Below are 18,685 nucleotides of genomic sequence, written 5' to 3'. Positions count from 1 at the left end.
CATTGAGTGGCTGGTAGATTTTGAAATCCACCAGCCACAGTGGCCGGTGGACAAAAAATTTAATTTCCATCCCTGCTGACTAGTTTGCGAACATGCACACAAACAGACAAGGGACACACACCAACTATCCCTTGTTTAAAAAAAGACATTTCCAGAGTACGTTTGGAAGGCGTGTCACAAGGGACAGATTTCACCCTTAATTAGGGACTTGAGGTTTTTTTTTCCCTGTAAAGGAGAGGGAGGAACATGTTTACTTCCTCAGAGAACATTAACCAGTGATTGGCAACAAAGCTGCGCTCCTCCAGACAAACAGATCCCACAGGAAAAACAGAGGATGCCATGTGCATCATTCTTTGTGTGAATGAGGGACAGTGTGGATATAGATGGGTTCATGTCCAACAAGCGTGTGTGTGTTTGTGAAATTGTGTGCGTGTGTGAGAGCAGGAGCATGTCTTAAGTGTGCACATATGATGTCATCTCCCAGTCTGGTTATCAGGCACATAGGCTAGAACCCCCCTATCACACACACACACACACCCGTGTGCACTGTACACACACACACACACAGCCGTGTGCACTGTACACACACACACACACACACACACACAGCCGTGTGCACTGTACACACACACACACACACACACACACACACACAGCCGTGTGCACTGTACACACACACACACACACACACACACAGCCGTGTGCACTGTACACACACACACACACACACACACACACACACACACACACACACACACAGCCGTGTGGACTGTACACACACACACACACACACACACACAGCCGTGTGCACTGTACACACACACACACACACACACACACACAGCCGTGTGCACTGTACACACACACACACACACACACACAGCCGTGTGCACTGTACACACACACACACACACACACACACACACAGCCGTGTGCACTGTATACTAATGTGACAGTCGCCAAGTAACTTGTTAGAAGTGAGATGGAGGGTAAGGTTTCACTTCCTGTCTGGCAGAGTACACTTCCTCCTTCCCATCAGCTGCAAAAATAACATATTTCAACATGCGCACACGCACACACACACACACGTCGTGTTCCACCGATGTCCTGTTCTACCATGTGACCTGCAGGTATTTAGAATTCTGCAGCTATGGCAACCAGCGATGCAGAACGAACTCTCCCGTCGTCAGACTATTTTTACCAGTCCAGATACGGGCTGCTAATGTTCAGTCCTGTGTAGGGACAGGGACTGTGCAACTGACATATCTGCTGGCACTGAACGCCGCCTTGCAATGTAACATTACAGCAGCTTCCATAGACTTCAAGGAGAAGCATTCCCTCCATGATTGATGACAACTCCCAATGCAGGAGTTACAGTGTGGCAGACCTTTTAGAAAAATGTGAGTAAAAAATACAGCGAAATCTGGATTGAAAAAAAGTTGGTTTCCAGACAGGCATGAGCTGGAGACATCCTCATAGTTCTTTATTAATTATTATTTAACCTACTATCTTACTAGTTGTTTGGTTGTTGTAGACCTTTCACACGTTTAAAAAAACAGAATTTAATTACTGGATTCTCATATCCAGTAATGGTTACTTATCATATTAAACAATACCAACTCAATGCTGGCAATGCTGTTTTGTATAGTCTGTGTCAATCATTTTCAGTTCATCCAACACACACACACACACACACACACACACACAGTACATCAGAGCGCTCCTTATAAGGTCTTGATGACGATGATGTAATGGCCTGTAAGACGGTGCTGTCTGGCTGGAGGAGATCACTTCTCATAATGCTGGGGTTCAGCCTGGAATGTCCACACTGCTGGGGGAGCGCAACAAACCAGAGGGAATACGATTTGAACTGAGACTTTACCCACAATACAGATCAGGTAGGATCAAAGCCAAGTTATTCCCGAACCATTTTGGTGATTAAGTCAGTTGGAATTTTCTGTGAGAAGATTAAAGAACGATCAGACGATACTGTTTTTAGTATGTCAATCAAACAGAAACCTGCTTTAAGCCGCATGAAGGAATTTTTGTTTGTTTTTATAGTTGTTCACCGTATGATGGATCAATCTGACAACATCGCAGTGCAATTCTGGGCACAAATCCATTATATACTTTTTCTGCAAAAGTCTGAGAAGATGTGGAATATATACAGTACCTGTAACAATAAATAAAATACCCTTGAATGAGTAGGTGTGTCCAAACATTTTGTCTGGTACAGTAGGTCAAATCGAATGTATTGTAGCGCATCTAATCACATTACCATACTGACAAAAAAGCACCATCATCTAACATAGGGAGGTCTCTGGCAATTTGCTATTAGTAATGTTTGTCAAACTACAGTAGTTTTCTGTAAAATAAGGTCGTATTTGAGGCCTCTCTCTTAATGCGAACACACACACACGCATGCACACGCACGCACACGCACGCACAAATTCCAATGCTCATTAGAATTTAGGTCCTGGGACATGCCTAATGTTCATTAAAAGGCTTAAAGCTTTGAATGAAAGACCTTACATTTGTACTATGGGTATAGCATGCATTCGATATGTTTCCAAAAGTGATTATGCATGTTGAAATCTGGAATAGAGGCTAGAGGATCACCTTCATTAAGGGGTTTTTATAGAGGCTAGAGGATCACCTTCATCAAGGGTTTTTTAATAGAGGCTAGAGGATCACCTTCATTAAGGGGGTTTTACACAGGCTAGAGGATCACCTTCATTAAGGGTTTTTTAATAGAGGCTAGAGGATCACCTTCATTAAGGGTTTTTTAATAGAGGCTAGAGGATCACCTTCATTAAGGGGTTTTTATAGAGGCTAGAGGATCACCTTCATTAAGGGGTTTTTATAGAGGCTAGAGGATCACCTTCATTAAGGGGTTTTATAGAGGATCACCTTCATTAAGGGGTTTTATAGAGGATCACCTTCATTAAGGGGTTTTATAGAGGCTAGAAGATCACCTTCATTAAGGGGGTTTTATACAGGCTAGAGGATCACCTTCATTAAGGGGTTTTATAGAGGCTAGAGGATCACCTTCATTAAGGGGTTTTATAGAGGCTAGAGGATCACCTTCATTAAGGGGTTTTATAGAGGATCACCTTCATTAAGGGGTTTTATAGAGGATCACCTTCATTAAGGGGTTTTATAGAGGCTAGAAGATCACCTTCATTAAGGGGGTTTTATACAGGCTAGAGGATCACCTTCATTAAGGGGTTTTTTACAGGCTAGAGGATCACCTTCATTAAGGGGTTTTTTACAGGCTAGAGGATCACCTTCATTAAGAGGATATACAGAGGCTAGAGGATCACCTTCATTAAGGGGGTTTTATACAGGCTAGAGGATCACCTTCATTAAGAGGATATACAGAGGCTAGAGGATCACCTTCATTAAGAGGATATACAGAGGCTAGAGGATCACCTTCATTAAGGGGGTTTTATACAGGCTAGAGGATCACCTTCATTAGGCGTCTGCTCGCAGCCAAGGACACCATTTCTAATGCCAGTTAAAACATCATGGCAACTGCCAGCAGGCCAGGGGAGGAACTAGTAGGAACACATGCCAGTAGAGCACAGGGAGAAGGAGTTGTTCCTGGAGGGAGTAAGGAGAGCCATGGAACAGGGAGGAGGAGTTGTTCCTGGAGAGAGTAAGGAGAGCCATGGAACAGGGAGGAGGAGTTGTTCCTGGAGAGAGTAAGGAGAGCCATGGAACAGGGAGGAGGAGTTGTTCCTGGAGAGAGTAAGGAGAGCCATGGAACAGGGAGGAGGAGTTGTTCCTGGAGAGAGTAAGGAGAGCCATGGAACAGGGAGGAAATGATGTTTTGGTCATGGACATGGTACATATCCTGTCTGAACATTAGCTCACTACAGCAGTCTGTTGTACTTGACACAGGATAGTGTGTGTGTGTGTGTGTGTGTGTGTGTGTGTGTGTGTGTGTGTGTGTGTGTGTGTGTGTGTGTGTAAGAGGGGCTTCTACATAGAGAAACATGGCATTCAGTTGTGACCAATACTGGCAGCTATTTTCACATCTTCGTGCAACTGAATGTAAAAAAATATATATTTGGATATGTAATCTTTGCTTCAACACTTTTGACAGAAAGGTAACCTAATGCAAGAAATTATACTTGAAGTTTCTAAAAAAATAAGTACACCCGTAGCTTCAATAGCTGGTGAAATAATGTCATGGTTTCTTGTAACTGTCTATCCCCCTCTGACATCGACTGGAAGGAATTTTTGCCAACTTGTCTTTTGAGTGCTGCTTAAACTGTGTCATGTTCAAGGGCTTTCTTGCACACACAGTCCACTTCAAGTCCCCCCAGACGATAGGATTAAGATCTGGGCTTTGATTCTATCATTCCATAGCCCTACATTACTTTTTGTTGTAGATGTGCTTGTATGTTTTGGATCATTGTCCAGTTGCCAGATCCATGTTGAGGATGGTTGACCTAATGATGGCAAGTTGGCCTTGAGGCAGCCTCAAACCATAATGCCACCGACTCCATGGTTTCCGGTTGGTATGAGGTTTGTTTTGTTAAAAGGCATGTTATGTTTTTGCCAAGCATGAAGTCTGGCATTGAGGCCAAACAACTCCACCTTTGACTCATCTATCTAGAGCACATGTTCCAGTAGTTTTCATTTTCACTCAGGTGTTGTCTGGCAAACCCTAGTTGTGTCTTGACATTATTTTTTGAGAGCAGAGGTTTCTTCATTTTAGACCACCCAAGTTTGTGTGGTCTCTTTCTGACAGTTGAGTCATGCACAATAAAATTGATTGCGGTAGGAGAAGTCTGTAAATCCCTTGATATTATCCTGGGGTCCTTAAAGACCAATATGATCATTTTTCGGTAAACTCTTGAATTTGGTAGGACGATCTGTACCTAGTAGATTGCCAGTGGTCAGGACCACTCTCCAGTTGTAGACAATCCATCGTACAGTGGAATTATGTACTTCCAATAGCTTTGAAATGGCTTTGTAACCCCTACTAGATTCATTGGCATCCATAATTGTTCTTCTGAGGGCTTCAGATAGGTCTTTTGACCTTGGCATGATGTCTTACCACATTCACATATGGTGAAGACCAAGTTTCTATTGATGTGCCTGTGTTTTGGTGAACCTGATTCTAATATAACCAATTTTTATAACAGTAAAAGTAGGGGTGGACTAAAGAAAACGTATATTTATGTTCATTCTAATCGCAGAAATGTTTGTGTGATTTGTTAAATTAGGTTACTTTTATCAATTCATGTGCTTTGAATATTGCTTCAATATCCATCTGTCCAAATATTTACAAAAACGTCAGCTTTCCATGGGGTGTAATTTTTCACAAGACTCATAAATGCTCATAAATCTGCAACAGGTAGACTTTTGTGTTGCATCTCTGTGAACCCAACATTTCCCTTTAAATAAAACTGTTGTCTCTCTCACAGACTGAAGTTACTGCTTCACCAGGAGAAAGCCTGCTGGGAAAGAAAGGAGGAGGATCATGAATCAGAGGTTTTTGCTTTAAAGTTCAAGTGTTTTGCATTGCTGGTCATTGACAAACAGCATTGCATGACAAATCAGCATTCCCAGCAGAGCAAACGCATCCAGGCACTGAAGGACATTGCCCCCCATGCCCAACAAGAGCTGAACTCCACCCAGTCAAGGGCAAAGGGTGAGGAGTTGAAAGTCCTTCATTTGGAGGCGGGGCTACGCAAGCAAGTTACCTAGTTCCACATCAACCAGGAAGCCATGACAGCCAAGCTGGCCAATGAAGATGCCCAGAATCAACAGCTGCGTCAGCGTTTGGCCATCCTCAGCCAACAACTAGACAAGCTGGATGGGACCAGGGGTGCCCTTCAGAGGGCTGAGGAGGAACTGCAAGAGCTGAGGGACAGGCTAAGTCACAGGGGAGACCGGTGTGCAACAAGCCCTGGCTTGCTGTCAGAGGTGGAACAGCTGAGGAAGAGGGTGGTGGAGATGGAAGGAAAAGACGAGGAACTGGTCCGCATGGGAGACCAATGCCGGGACCTGGACCGCAAACTGGGGAGGGAGTCTAGCCAAAGCCGCAGCCTGAAGGCAGAGGTGGACAAGCTTAACGGCCGGATCAGCGACCTGGACAGACTGGAAGAGGCTCTGGGAAAAAGCAAGAGGGAGTGCGACGCTCTGCAGGGCAGCCTAGATAAGGAGAGGGCTAGCATTAAGCAGCTGTCTGCAGAGCTGGAAACCCTCAGGCAGCGGGTGAGGGAACTGGAAGCCAATGAAGGCCAGATGGAAAGATCAGAGCTGGCCTTGAGACAGGACTTTGCCAAACTGAGAACACTCACAGTGGTGCTGGTCGAAGAGAGGAAAAACATGGCAGAGAGACTGAGGCGGACAGAGGAGAAACTTCAAGAGAAGACAGACAATCTACAACTGGGGGAGCGTCACAGTATGTCAACAGCCACAGATAAACTAACTGAGGAGAGCCACAGTGCTCTGAGGTCTAAAGCAGAGCTGGAGGAAAGGATTCAGAGTGTGGCTAAAGAACGGGACGAGTTAAGGTCGAGGCTGAGGATGGAGGAGGATAAAACCAGAGATTTGCAGAGTAGAGTTACCACCATGAAAAAAGGGATTGAGGTCATAGAGGTCAAAAGGGGGGAATTCAGTCAGGAAATGAAGAGCCCCCTTTTGGTCAAAACTAATCACTGTTACCAACAGGATGACAACAAAGTAAAAGAACTCACCCAGGAGGTAGCTAGACTGAGAAGAAGACTAATGCAGAAGGGAGTGGTGGAGAGTGAGCTGATGAAGGCAGAGGAAGACTTTGAGTCCCTGAAGAAGAGGTGGTCCAAGGAGCACGAAAGAGCCAGGGCCCTGGCAGATGAGCTGGAGGAGTCCAAGAGGGAACTATCCAAGTACCAGCAGGGAGAGAAAGAAAACAACCAGGAGCACCAACTTCTCAGGAGACTCCAGGAAGAGCAGGTCAAGGCTGTCCTCCTTAGAAGGGAGGTGGAGGCTCTCAAAGAGAAGGTACAGAAGCTTATGGTAACAGAGGAGTCCCTCTGTCGTGTGCAGATGGACAGTTCCACCCTGAAGAAGCGCCTGACCCAGCAGGAGGTTAAGAACAGAGAGCTTGCCAGGGAGATGCAAGGACTGACCCATGAGGTGGAGAGGTACAGACAATTCAGCAAGAGCCTCCGGCCAGGCATAACTGGAAGACGCTTCTCAGACCTCCTCCTGTCTACTAAGGAGGTGCAGACAGAGCCCACATACACCCTCCCAAACAACATGGGTTTGGCTCCGCTGGAGCTCGGCAGTAGACTCCATGAGCAGATCGATGGAGAGGATCCAAAGCAAAACAAGAATTGCGTCCCCAATCAGTGCTACTCAACAACACTGAACAACACTGAAAGCTTGGATCACCAAAACAACGTGAGGTGCATCAGAATACCTTCACCCACAGAGAAGGACAATCAGCCTCCCATTAAAGGCAACCTGTTGAAGGAAAAAGGGGAGGTGATGCTTGCACGTGCAGCCGGGCAGCCCTTACACATCAAGGTGACACCTGAACATGGGCTTAACACAGCCACACTTGAGATCAGTAGCTCATCTGCTGACAACGCCACATCATACACCAGCACCGCGGTCATCCCCACCAGCGGAGCCTCACCAAAACAGAGAATCACCATTATCCCGAACGCAGCCATCTCCCCAGTGGCCAGATCAAAGCACTCCCCATGCTCAGAGCCGGTCTCCCCACCCGGCATGACTCCCACCATGGTCCTACCGCCAGACTCTTCCGGATCAGTGTCACCTGACCTCACAGGCTCACCTATCCAGATGGTAACCGTCAGTACTGGATCACTGGAAAGCACAGAAGTCATACGCCAAGCCGTGTTCCGGGTGGGTCCGGAAAAGCAAAACAGCTGTCAGATCACGAGGTCCAATTGCACTGGTCCCAGCATCATCACAACAGAGGACAATAAGATTCACATCCACCTTGGGAGCCCCTGTATCCAGTCCATCAGTGGTATAACCCAGAACCAGTCTATTGGAACATGCCACACCCCTAAGGGAGGGGCAAGGACACCGGTGATTACCAATGGTTGCCATGTCAAAGGCAGCAGCAAGATCACCAGTAGCATCACCATCACCCCTGCCAAAACCGCTATCACACGACAGTCACATATTACAGTAAGTGGCCCCTGCGACTGAAATGGCAATCATGATTCAAACAGCCATCATGATTCAAATGCATCCAGCCAGACGCAGCCCCAGGTGAACTAGTTCCCCTTACCCAACCCTAAGAGTATGTCTGCAACTCACAAAAAAATCCAGATGGCGATGCTGGCTTTGGCATAGAGCTGCTCGCCTGAGGCCATTTCAGGAGGATTTAACAGCATTTGAAGTATTGAATGCAGCACGGATCTATGAAGAAAGCTCTGGTTATTAAAATGTATCATTCTTGCTATAGAAATATGTTCATCCACTCTATGCAAGGAATTCACGCATATAAAAATTACTACGTTTTATCTTGCTATTTTTTTTTTATAGAAATCCTAGTTAATATCAGAAAGGTAATTTGTTTGTGATAATTTGAATGTGGTTAAGATTCTTCATGTGATTTAAGAAATATTGAAAATGAATTAATTGTTGTGCTCAAAAGATTGCATACCCTTGGAGAATTGGTAATATATGTACCATTTGTGAAGAAAACATGAGTGAGCAGGCAAAACACATCTTTTATTTCTTACGGGATTTACATTCAACTGTAGGTCATAACAGAATGGCACAATCTTAAAAACAAAACATGGCAACAGAAATGTTTTTACTGAGCCCTGTTCAAAAGTCTGTATACCTTTAATTCTTAATACTGTGTATTGCCCCCTTTAGTATCAATGACAGCATGCAGTCTTTTGTAATAGTTGTCTATCAGGCCCCGAATTCTTGCAGGTGGTATTAGTTGCCCATATATCTTGACAAAATGCCTCCAGGTCATGCAAAGTCTTTGGTCATCTTGCATGAACCACATGTTTGAGATCAGAGTGGCTCGATGATATTAAGGTCAGGAGACTGTGATGGCCACTCCAGAACCTTCATCTTTTTCTGCTGTAACCACTGGAGGGTCATTGTCATGCTGGAAAGTCCAAGAGCGTACGATGCTCAGCTTTCGTGCAGAAGAATGCAAATTGTCAACCAGTATTTTCTGATAACATGCTGCATTCATCTTGCCATACATTTTCACAAGATTCCCTGTGCCTTTAGAGCTCACACACCCCTAAAACATCACCATGCTTCACAGTGGGGATGGTATTCTGTTCACTATAGGCCTTGTTGACCCCTCTCCAAATATACAGCTTATGGTTGTGACCATAAAGCTCTATTTTGGTCTCGTCACTCCAAATAACAGTGTGCCAGAGGCTGTGAGGCGTGTCAAGGGGTTGTCAGACATATTGTAACCAGGCTTTTTTGTGGCATTGGCACAATAAAAGCTTCTTTCTGACCATGCAGCTCATTTATGTTCAAGTATGGTCATATTGTGCTCCTTGAAACAACCACAACATCTTTTTCCAGATCAGCCTGAATTTCTCCTGAGGTTACCTGTGGGTTTTTATTTGTATCCCAAACAATTCTTCTGGCAGTTCTGGCTGAAATCTTTCTTGGTCTACCTGACCTTGGCTTGGTATCAAGAGATCCTCACATTTTCCACTTCTTAATAAGTGATTGAACAGCACTGACTGGCATTTGCAAGGCTTTGGATATTTATTTTTTTCTTTATGAAGTCCCATTACCTTGTTGCGCAGGTCTTTTGACAGTAATTTTCTGCTCCCCATGGCTCAGTGTCTTGCCTGCTCAGTCCATCCACAAGAAAGCTAGAAAACTCATTGACTATTTATACACAGACACTAATTGCAATTTAAAAAGTCACAGGTGTGGGAAATTAACTTTGAACTGCCATTTTCACCTGTGTGTGTCACTTTGTGTGTCTGTAACAAGGCCAAACATTCAAGGGTATGTAAACTTTTGAACAGAGCCATTTGGGTGATTAATGTTATAATTAGGATTTAAAAAGGAGCCAAACAGCTATGTGAGAATACATGGCTTCATATGATCACTATCCTTAAATAAAATAGTTATTTTGCATGATCCTTCATATTTTCAAAATCAATGCCCAAATTTATGAGCACAACGGTATCTTATGTAGGGACATAGCGCTTCCACTAGCAGATGATCAACCAATCACATTCCGGTTGTCATTCAGCATCACACGGTTGATCCAGGTTTCCCATCGTTCCAGAAGTATCTAACCAATTACTTTTCTTTCCACCCCATACTCACATTGCCAACCAGTTCCTTGCACATTTAAAGAATCAGCCCAAACTAGCATGTCTAAAGAGCCAGATCATCCCAGTATTACCAGTGTGGCTGACACCAGCCTCTAAACCCTCCAGACTTCAGACACTGGAAAGGGTGTTTTGATGTTGTCGGCAAGAGGTGCTGATAATTAGCTGCTGGTTGGATATCAAGCTGATTCATCTAAAGTCTAGTTGGATATCACTTCAAATGTAATTAATTCTGCTCTTTTTTACCAAACCACTGCCCCACGAAACTAACCTGTCATGATTACATGTTTCCAAAATCACTGCCGTAGAAAACTGATGAGGGGGCTTGCGATGAGAAAATATTTCAGTAACAATAGGCTCCTATCTAGACCAGTGAGACCATACTTAGCCTGGTGTCAGGAACTTAGTTCGTGTCAGCCAGGTCATAATACTACTACCATTAATAATACTAATACTACTACTAATACTACTAGAATATTTTTTTTCTATCAGACAGTATGGGCAGAAAAAGCACTTCATCATGTAATTTTGTGTGATCTCACCTCAATGACTATGTACATACAATGCCTTCATCACCTGCTTCTATAGTCTCACATTTCTGCACAGTGCCTTTTATTTACTGTGTGAATTTGACTAACAAACCATTAAAAAAGTATTGTCAGATTTTTGCTGTTCCTGGGTCTACTTAACTAAGGGTTATGGATTTATGTTTATTATTTGGACAATCTTATAAGGATAATAATTTTTTGGCCTAGTCTGTATATTTCTTCAATGGTCTAATTTCATTCATTTCAAAGTGGCTACATAATCTCAATTCTAATTGTTTGAAAATAGCTTTAAGTTGGGTATTTTACTATGTGAGACCTTAATACAGAGAATTTTACCATGAATTGGAGGCTCACAACAGAGATTAACAGGGAAAAAAAGCAGCATAAAAGTGTTCAGTTGGATCAGTGTTCACAGGCTCACGTCATCACCAATGAATCTGTATCACACCACAAACCCAGCATGAGCATATACCTGTAGAGAGTCTGTGTGCGTCTGAGAGGAAATGTGTACAGTCTACTCACTAAAGGAAAGGGAAGGTCATAGCTAATCTTTATGGAAAAATGTTCTCTCCAACCAGATCTATTTCAAGGAGACCTTTTCAAATGTAAAGTAGCGGACCTTAAGTGTAAGTGTTGGATGCCCCTGGATGTACCTCAGGACAACACTGGTCAGGAAACACGCCAGCATTATTTCATTACCGTAATCAGAACAACCTTTAAACCGGCAAGTACATTTCAACACACTCAGTGTTACGTAGTGTAACAGGTAAGAGGAGCTTGACATGGTGAGCATAGTGGTTTTAGCATGCAGGTATTCATTAGGCCATATATACATCCTGCAGTAGGCCTATATCCGGCAGTAGGCCTATATCCTGCAGTAGGCCTATATCCGGCAGTAGGCCTACATCCTGCAGTAGGCCTACATCCTGCAGTAGGCCTACATCCGGCAGTAGGCCCTGTATCCTGCAGTAGGCCTACATCCGGCAGTAGGCCTACATCCGGCAGTAGGCCTACATCCGGCAGTAGGCCTATATCCTGCAGTAGGCCTATATCCTGCAGTAGAGTAGGCCTATATCCGGCAGTAGGCCTATATCCGGCAGTAGGCCTATATCCGGCAGTAGGCCTATATCCTGCAGTAGAGTAGGCCTATATCCGGCAGTAGGCCTATATCCGGCAGTAGGCCTATATCCGGCAGTAGACCTATATCCTGCAGTAGGCCTACATCCTGCAGTAGGCCTACATCCTGCAGTAGGCCTATATCCTATCCTATAACATTACAGGAACATGCCGTAAGGGAAGATGACAAACATGGAGGGTCTCCTGTGCTGATGACATCACTGTGACTACGCAAACCGATTTGGCGTGACAACGTCCCCACGGGACTATGACTTCAGAGAGACCAACAGAAATACAATTCTCTCACACAGATAAGTTACAATTACATGGAGATGAATAGACAGGGAGGCGGAGACAGACAGACGGGGAGGCGGAGACAGACAGACGGGGAGGCGGAGACAGACAGACAGACGGGGAGGCGGAGACAGACAGACAGACGGGGAGGCGGAGACAGACAGACAGACGGGGAGGCGGAGACAGACAGACAGACGGGGAGGCGGAGACAGACAGACAACAGTGGTTATTTCAGTACTTGTGGTCTTTCTGTCAGCTTGAACGAGTCCACTCTCCTCCAGCCTCTCTGATTAATAAGGTGTTCAAACACAACTGGGACTGACTGAATGGTTTGTTTATCACATCATTCTCTGTAAATCCCAGGAGGTCAGCCGTTTATGAGATACTGGAGCCACAATGTCTGGCACTCACGATAATACCACTGTCAAAGTCGCTTACATCACACATCTTCCCTATTCTAACATTTGGCCGAACAACCATTAAACCTCCTTGACCCTGTCTGCAGGCTCAATACATATGTTGACATTCAGCAGCAAGATTCGCTGTTTGCTTTAACAAACATGTGAACCTAATAAAGTGGCCGTTGAGTATTTATTCATTTCAGGGCAGAAATCCTTCGGCTCCCCATGTCTACATTTTTGTTTGTATACTCCGGGTCTTATAACTTGTCCTGAACAGCTGAATGACATGATTCCATTTCCTTCTGTCAGGTTCCAGTGGAAGAGTTTCGGAAGCCCGGCACCACTAGGATCCCAAAACCTCAAGGCTATGGCACCCCAAGAGGGACAAACAGCACTGCTAACACAGGACAGAACAAAGGACAGCAGCCTTGCTCTAAACTCTGGGGAAAACACTGAATGTTCAGACAGAGATTCTGAGCAACGCAACAGTTACAGATGTGATCTATTTAGTGGAAATGGTTCAGTGCATTTCAGACAGAAATGGGGTTTGGAGTTTCAGGCTGGATAAAAGGATTTTGTGACAAATACTGCTGTACACTGCTTTAAAATTCAAAAACACTACAGATGCCAAAATCATTGAGGCCAAATGCTTCCAAATGCTGTGTAAATTAATAAGGCATTTTATGCCACTGTGTGCAACTGTTTATCTGTCAATTTTCTGTTCTACTGAAATGTATGTTCCTAAAACGTCTTCTAGAGATCTCAAATTAAATTCTGGACCTAAACTCTCTAATGACTTATTTAGACCTGGGACAGCAAGTAGTTGCAATTAATGACGAGGGACAACATAAAACCAGCAGGATCCAGACCTAGTAGGGAAGGATTTGAATAACCTTGATGGAATGAGAAAACCAGCATCACTGTACTACCCTCTAGTGGTCAATGACGTGAAAGCACCGTAACAGAGATATTGGTAAAGACCTGTTAGCGGAAAGAAATACACAATGTCCCTGTCAGAAACGACTATGTCCTCAAAGGGAGAACGTTCGCATTTGTACATGTACGTAGTTCAAATGACAGTAATAAAAATTAAAAATAATCACGGGAGAACACTATTTTCTGCGTTACAGGTCTAGAAACGAGTATAACTTCAACTACCACAATACACTTCGGTCAGGTAATCGAGTTCCTTCATTTTTTTAAAACATTCGGAAACACACGTGGATGAGACACGTTGTATTGGTAAACTTGATTAATCTTATGAAAACACAGCTGGTTTGCTACATGAAATACAGAAGCCTGCAGTCAGGACAGAGCAGCAATAGCTTCGTGTAGCTCGTATTAAGAGCTTCCTAACATGGACAGAATAGCCAAGCGTGGGAGTATCGTTTGCAAACTAGCTAGCAAGCACTCGTAAGAACACTGAGCGCCATGATGGGCCGGTAATTTGCTCAACCAAAGGCACACCGATATAACCAGCTTCTATAAAAAAAAGTACAATTTACCTGTAGTGTCCCTTTGTTCCCACCAATCATTGCCTAAATCGTCTCCCATCTTCAAATCCAAAACTACCGCTGGTTGCCTGTGACTTCTGGTTGTTCACAATCACATGACTCTGACATTACGAACTGTTTAACCGGAAGTGTAAGTTAAACATTGTGGATAAGCAACAATACCAAACAATTTAAAGCAACTATACATCGAAAGACCCCTAAGCAAAAGTCACCTATTACTGTTTCATGCGAAAATTATAGAAAAACAACAAACGTTTCAAGAAGGACTAAGAAAGAATTTCTGGGCCGCTGAGAAACAATATGTGACATTTCGATTTGTAACGTAACTCAAACAAGAGGACTTTAACAAATGCGTGGAGAGTCATCCGAATTGCCTGCCTAAATGTAAATACAAACGTAGGCTTGCGAGACCATTCACAGTGAATATGTTTAGGTATCACACTATGAGGAGGCAGCACGTTTATTCCTATTCTATTCGGTTTATTTGTTTTTGCAAAATATTTGAAATTGTAATAATATGTTATACATAGCTCTTTGCCTTTGGATATTGGAATGTGCAATATATGGTAAATATTTTTTTGTTCACTCATTTAAATACTGCTATCAAGATTTTACCCTATAGTGAGGGGCATTTTACCCCGATAGTGGGGTAAAACGCCCCATTTACATGGTTTGCCATTTGATTAAGTTATAATAAAATAGAATCATTCTGCCCAGTCTTTTTTTTCTAAATGTATTTGTCTGACTATTGTCAATATGTTCATATAAAATCAGATTTTTTGAGTCAAAATATACACAATTCCCTTAAGGGGGCTGTTTTCCCCCAAGTTACCCAACACAGCAATGCCATGCGGTTCCACAAATCTCCATTGTATCGGTCCTAAGGCATGTTGATATTTTCAGATAAATGATCACGTGTTTCCAGTGTTAAAGCCTATGGGTTTAATTATATTGAGGTTATAATGGAAAACATTATGATCCTTACTGTCAGAACCATGACAGTGTACGGCATTCAGCGACTGGCAAAGACCATAGCAATGTCAGTCGCCTTGCTTCTACAGTCATCTGCTTTTGGCATACCACAAATGCCCTTTCAACCGGCAACTATCAGCAAATAGCAATGATTATTTCTTTACACGTTTGTCATGCAAGTTTATCAGCTATACATTATGATACAAAACACGGGGGGAAAAAACTAGGATTTTGTTATATATAACTGTGCCCTTTGAGCATTTTTCCAAAGGCCAAAGGATTGTATTTAAAAAAGAAGAGCTGTGTAATTTCTAAATGTATGTAATAAGAAGACATTGTCATCGGATGGCTTTGTATATGTCTTGTCTATCGTCTGAATGGTCATGGCACCATTGTTTCACATGTACTGGAGTTGTATCTCAAACTCCAATTTAATTAACGTGTCAGGAGCAGAACGGGTGTGCTTGTCATGATACACGCATAAAGACCTTTTTTCTGACCTTTTTGCTGATGACAATGCAATTACAACAGAGTACAATAACGCAACACACACATTAGTCATCATCATCAGAGATAATGTCTCCTCCGGGCTTTGGATTGCAGCTGGCTCTTCCCTGGGGTGTCTTTCTCTGCCGTTTACATTACACACTCTGCGTTCTGTCATCATCACAGAGCTAGACCTTCTCATTAGTTTAACACAGAAAGAAAGAAACAGGAAAAGAAAGAAGATAAAAGAAGAAAAAAGGGGGAGGACGTGATTGGAATGGTGCTTTCCTGTCCGCAGCTGTGGAAGTGAGAAGAGAGGGATGGAGAGGAAAGGGAGGGATGGAGGGGAGAGAGAGAGATGGAGAGATGGAGGGGAGAGAGAGAGGGAGGCAGGGATGGAGGAGAGAGAGAGGGAGGGGTGGAGGGGAGAGAGAGAGATGGAGAGATGGAGGGGAGAGAGAGAGGGAGGCAGGGATGGAGGAGAGAGAGAGGGAGGGATGGAGGGGAGAGAGAGGGAGGGATGGAGGGGAGAGAGAGAGGGGGGGTGGAGGGGAGAGAGAGAGGGAGGGATGGAGGGGAGAGAGAGAGATGGAGAGATGGAGGGGAGAGAGAGAGGGAGGGAGGGGAGAGAGAGAGAGAGGGAGGGATGGAGGGGAGAGAGAGAGGGAGGGAGGGGAGAGAGAGAGGGAGGGAGGGGAGAGAGAGAGGGAGGGAGGGGAGAGAGAGAGAGAGGGAGGGATGGAGGGGAGAGAGAGAGAGGAAGGGATGGAGGGGAGAGAGAGAGAGGAAGGGATGGAGGGGGGAGAGAGAGAGGGAGGGATGGATGGAGGGGAGAGAGAGAGGGAGGGAGGGGAGATAGAGAGATGGAGGGGAGAGAGAGAGGGAGGGATGGATGTGTCTTCTGGGAGTAATTGCTTGGGCTTTTTGTATGTTTCCTTCAGGAATAACACATTTTCTGGCTTCATGGGAGAGACTGCAAGCCGTTTGATTAAAGCTTGGCCACTGAACGGAGAAAACAGTCTGATTACTGAGGAAATTATACAGAGTCAGGACAGCTACGCTGTGTTAACCCCAGAAAGCAGAGGCAAAGAAAAGAGAAGAGGGAAAGACAAAGTGAACACATTGAGCTGACAGCAGCCAACATCCAGAAAAGACAATGGGCTGTCTATAGTAGCTCCATGTGTAATTAACTGGTCTATCATCCCTGGAAAGAGACAGAACTCCGCCACAGCTCTTATCCTCCCTGTAAGTGCTGGCTGAGGGTTAGTTGGCCAATCAATCTACAGCTTATGTCTGTGTGCAATAAGGGAACAATCCTGCTTTCTTTGCTTTTTGGGAACAATAAGAAAAACTACTTTTCTTTTTAAGTTAATCAGACATTCCTATTGTTTGGCACAACAGTGATATGATTAGTTTTGAAAGAACACGTCTGCTAACTGCACAGTTAAAAAGAGTGTGTAAGAATCTTACGAGAGACAAAAATGAGCAGATGGCTTAAGAGAGAAAACCAACAAAGAAATTGTGTGAGTGAAAGATATCCTTAGATTTTCTATTGAAATCAAACCACTCGATGTTGTGAAAAGCACACCATTTAGACTGGAAAGTTAGAAAGAGAGACTTTGCGGGAGTGGATTTGAAAAGGGCATGGTCTGAACAGAGGATAAACACAGTGCCCTCCATAAGTTTTGGGACAGCAAGAATTTATTTGACTTATTTTGTCTCTACATCTGTTTCAAATCTACTAAATCTACATATATTCTCTGCTTTTATTTGAGGGTGTTTGTGTACATATTGCTTCAAGCATTTTAACTGAATTATTATTTTCTGTGATATAATGCACATCCCACCTTAGTAATGTTTCAGAGGAAATATTCCACCCCCCCCCCCCCCCGCCAAGAACACAACTTGATTTAACGAGCACACGAGGGGCAGGTACATCACAGACTGTTTCTGTTTTAATATGCATTGACACACACTGACAGTTCCATCATCGTGAACAGAGGGACCGGTTGTAGGCCTGTGGAAGCCTGGGTCTGGGTTTTGTCAGTGTCATGTTACTGGGGTATTGGTCTCCTCTTGTCCACAGCACAGTAGACTATTACACACATGGACCCTTTCTCATTTACTGTCAAGCCACTAACACCTTCATCTGGTCACAGCCAAATTGCCTTGTACTCTAAAGAGTTCACGCAGCAGTAAAAATGCATTCACAGCCCAGTCAGCTGTACCTTATCTACAATTCATAAAGGTGGACACCAAATGGCCAGAAGAATTCTAAAAAATTGTCAGTAAACAAACTCAATAACTCCTAGATAACGTTACGAAAAACCACCCAGTTCACCGAACAAGAGGCATCAATCCAGTAGTAAACAACATATATCCTGTTTATTGTTTGTATATATTAGTATAACATAAATATATTAATGTAAACAGCCATAGAAGTACAACAAAAAAGAGTACAGAGGACAACTGGTTTGATGGGGAGAGTGAAATGATCAAACTCTATCAAAACAAATGCACTGAAACCCAAATAATCATTATGCGTTCAACACTACTGCAATACCAGTAATGCACAGTACAACAAAAAGCTAATTATGCTAACAGAGGTGTCCATAAAAACCATAAACAACAAACACCCTCAGACAAAAGGAATATCCAAATGAAAAGAATAGCTATAATACTAACCAGTGACATACATGAACAAATATTTGAAAGCATTCTACAGCACTGATCAAAGTGATGCAAACGCAGAACAATGACAAATTCATGAGTTGAGTAGATAAGAAAAAGCTACGAAGGACAATTCAAATCCACCAAGGACTCATTAATCTATGACATTCAGAAGCTAAGCCATGACCTAAAGTAGAGGAGACACTATTTTTCTCCTTTGCAAAAAGGTGGGGGGGGGGTCACATCATTACCAAGCCATGCAATACCAAGAGTTGAGCAAACATCCACAGGGCTATACAGACCTGGCTTCCTGTTGAGCCAGGGGAAGTGTAATCACTGTACCTGAGACAGAGCTGCATTTCCTGACA

At 43.7% G+C, this 18,685-nt stretch overlaps 1 protein-coding gene across 1 annotated transcript; it reads left to right on the top strand.

Moving 5' to 3' along the window:
- Positions 1–1,094: 1,094 nt before the first annotated feature.
- Positions 1,095–14,798, top strand: LOC105029279 (filamin A-interacting protein 1-like). Its single transcript, XM_010902543.4, is given in 3 exon segments — positions 1,095–1,400; positions 5,439–8,166; positions 12,985–14,798. Coding segments are annotated over 3 exon segments (2,913 nt in total). The 5' UTR covers positions 1,095–1,362; the 3' UTR covers positions 13,132–14,798.
- Positions 14,799–18,685: the final 3,887 nt, after the last annotated feature.

This window comes from Esox lucius, chromosome 16, assembly GCF_011004845.1.
Source record: "Esox lucius isolate fEsoLuc1 chromosome 16, fEsoLuc1.pri, whole genome shotgun sequence".
In the NCBI taxonomy this organism is placed as follows: domain Eukaryota; kingdom Metazoa; phylum Chordata; class Actinopteri; order Esociformes; family Esocidae; genus Esox; species Esox lucius.
Note: the sequence above shows the minus strand (reverse complement) of the source record. Positions and strands in the feature narration are given on the sequence as shown.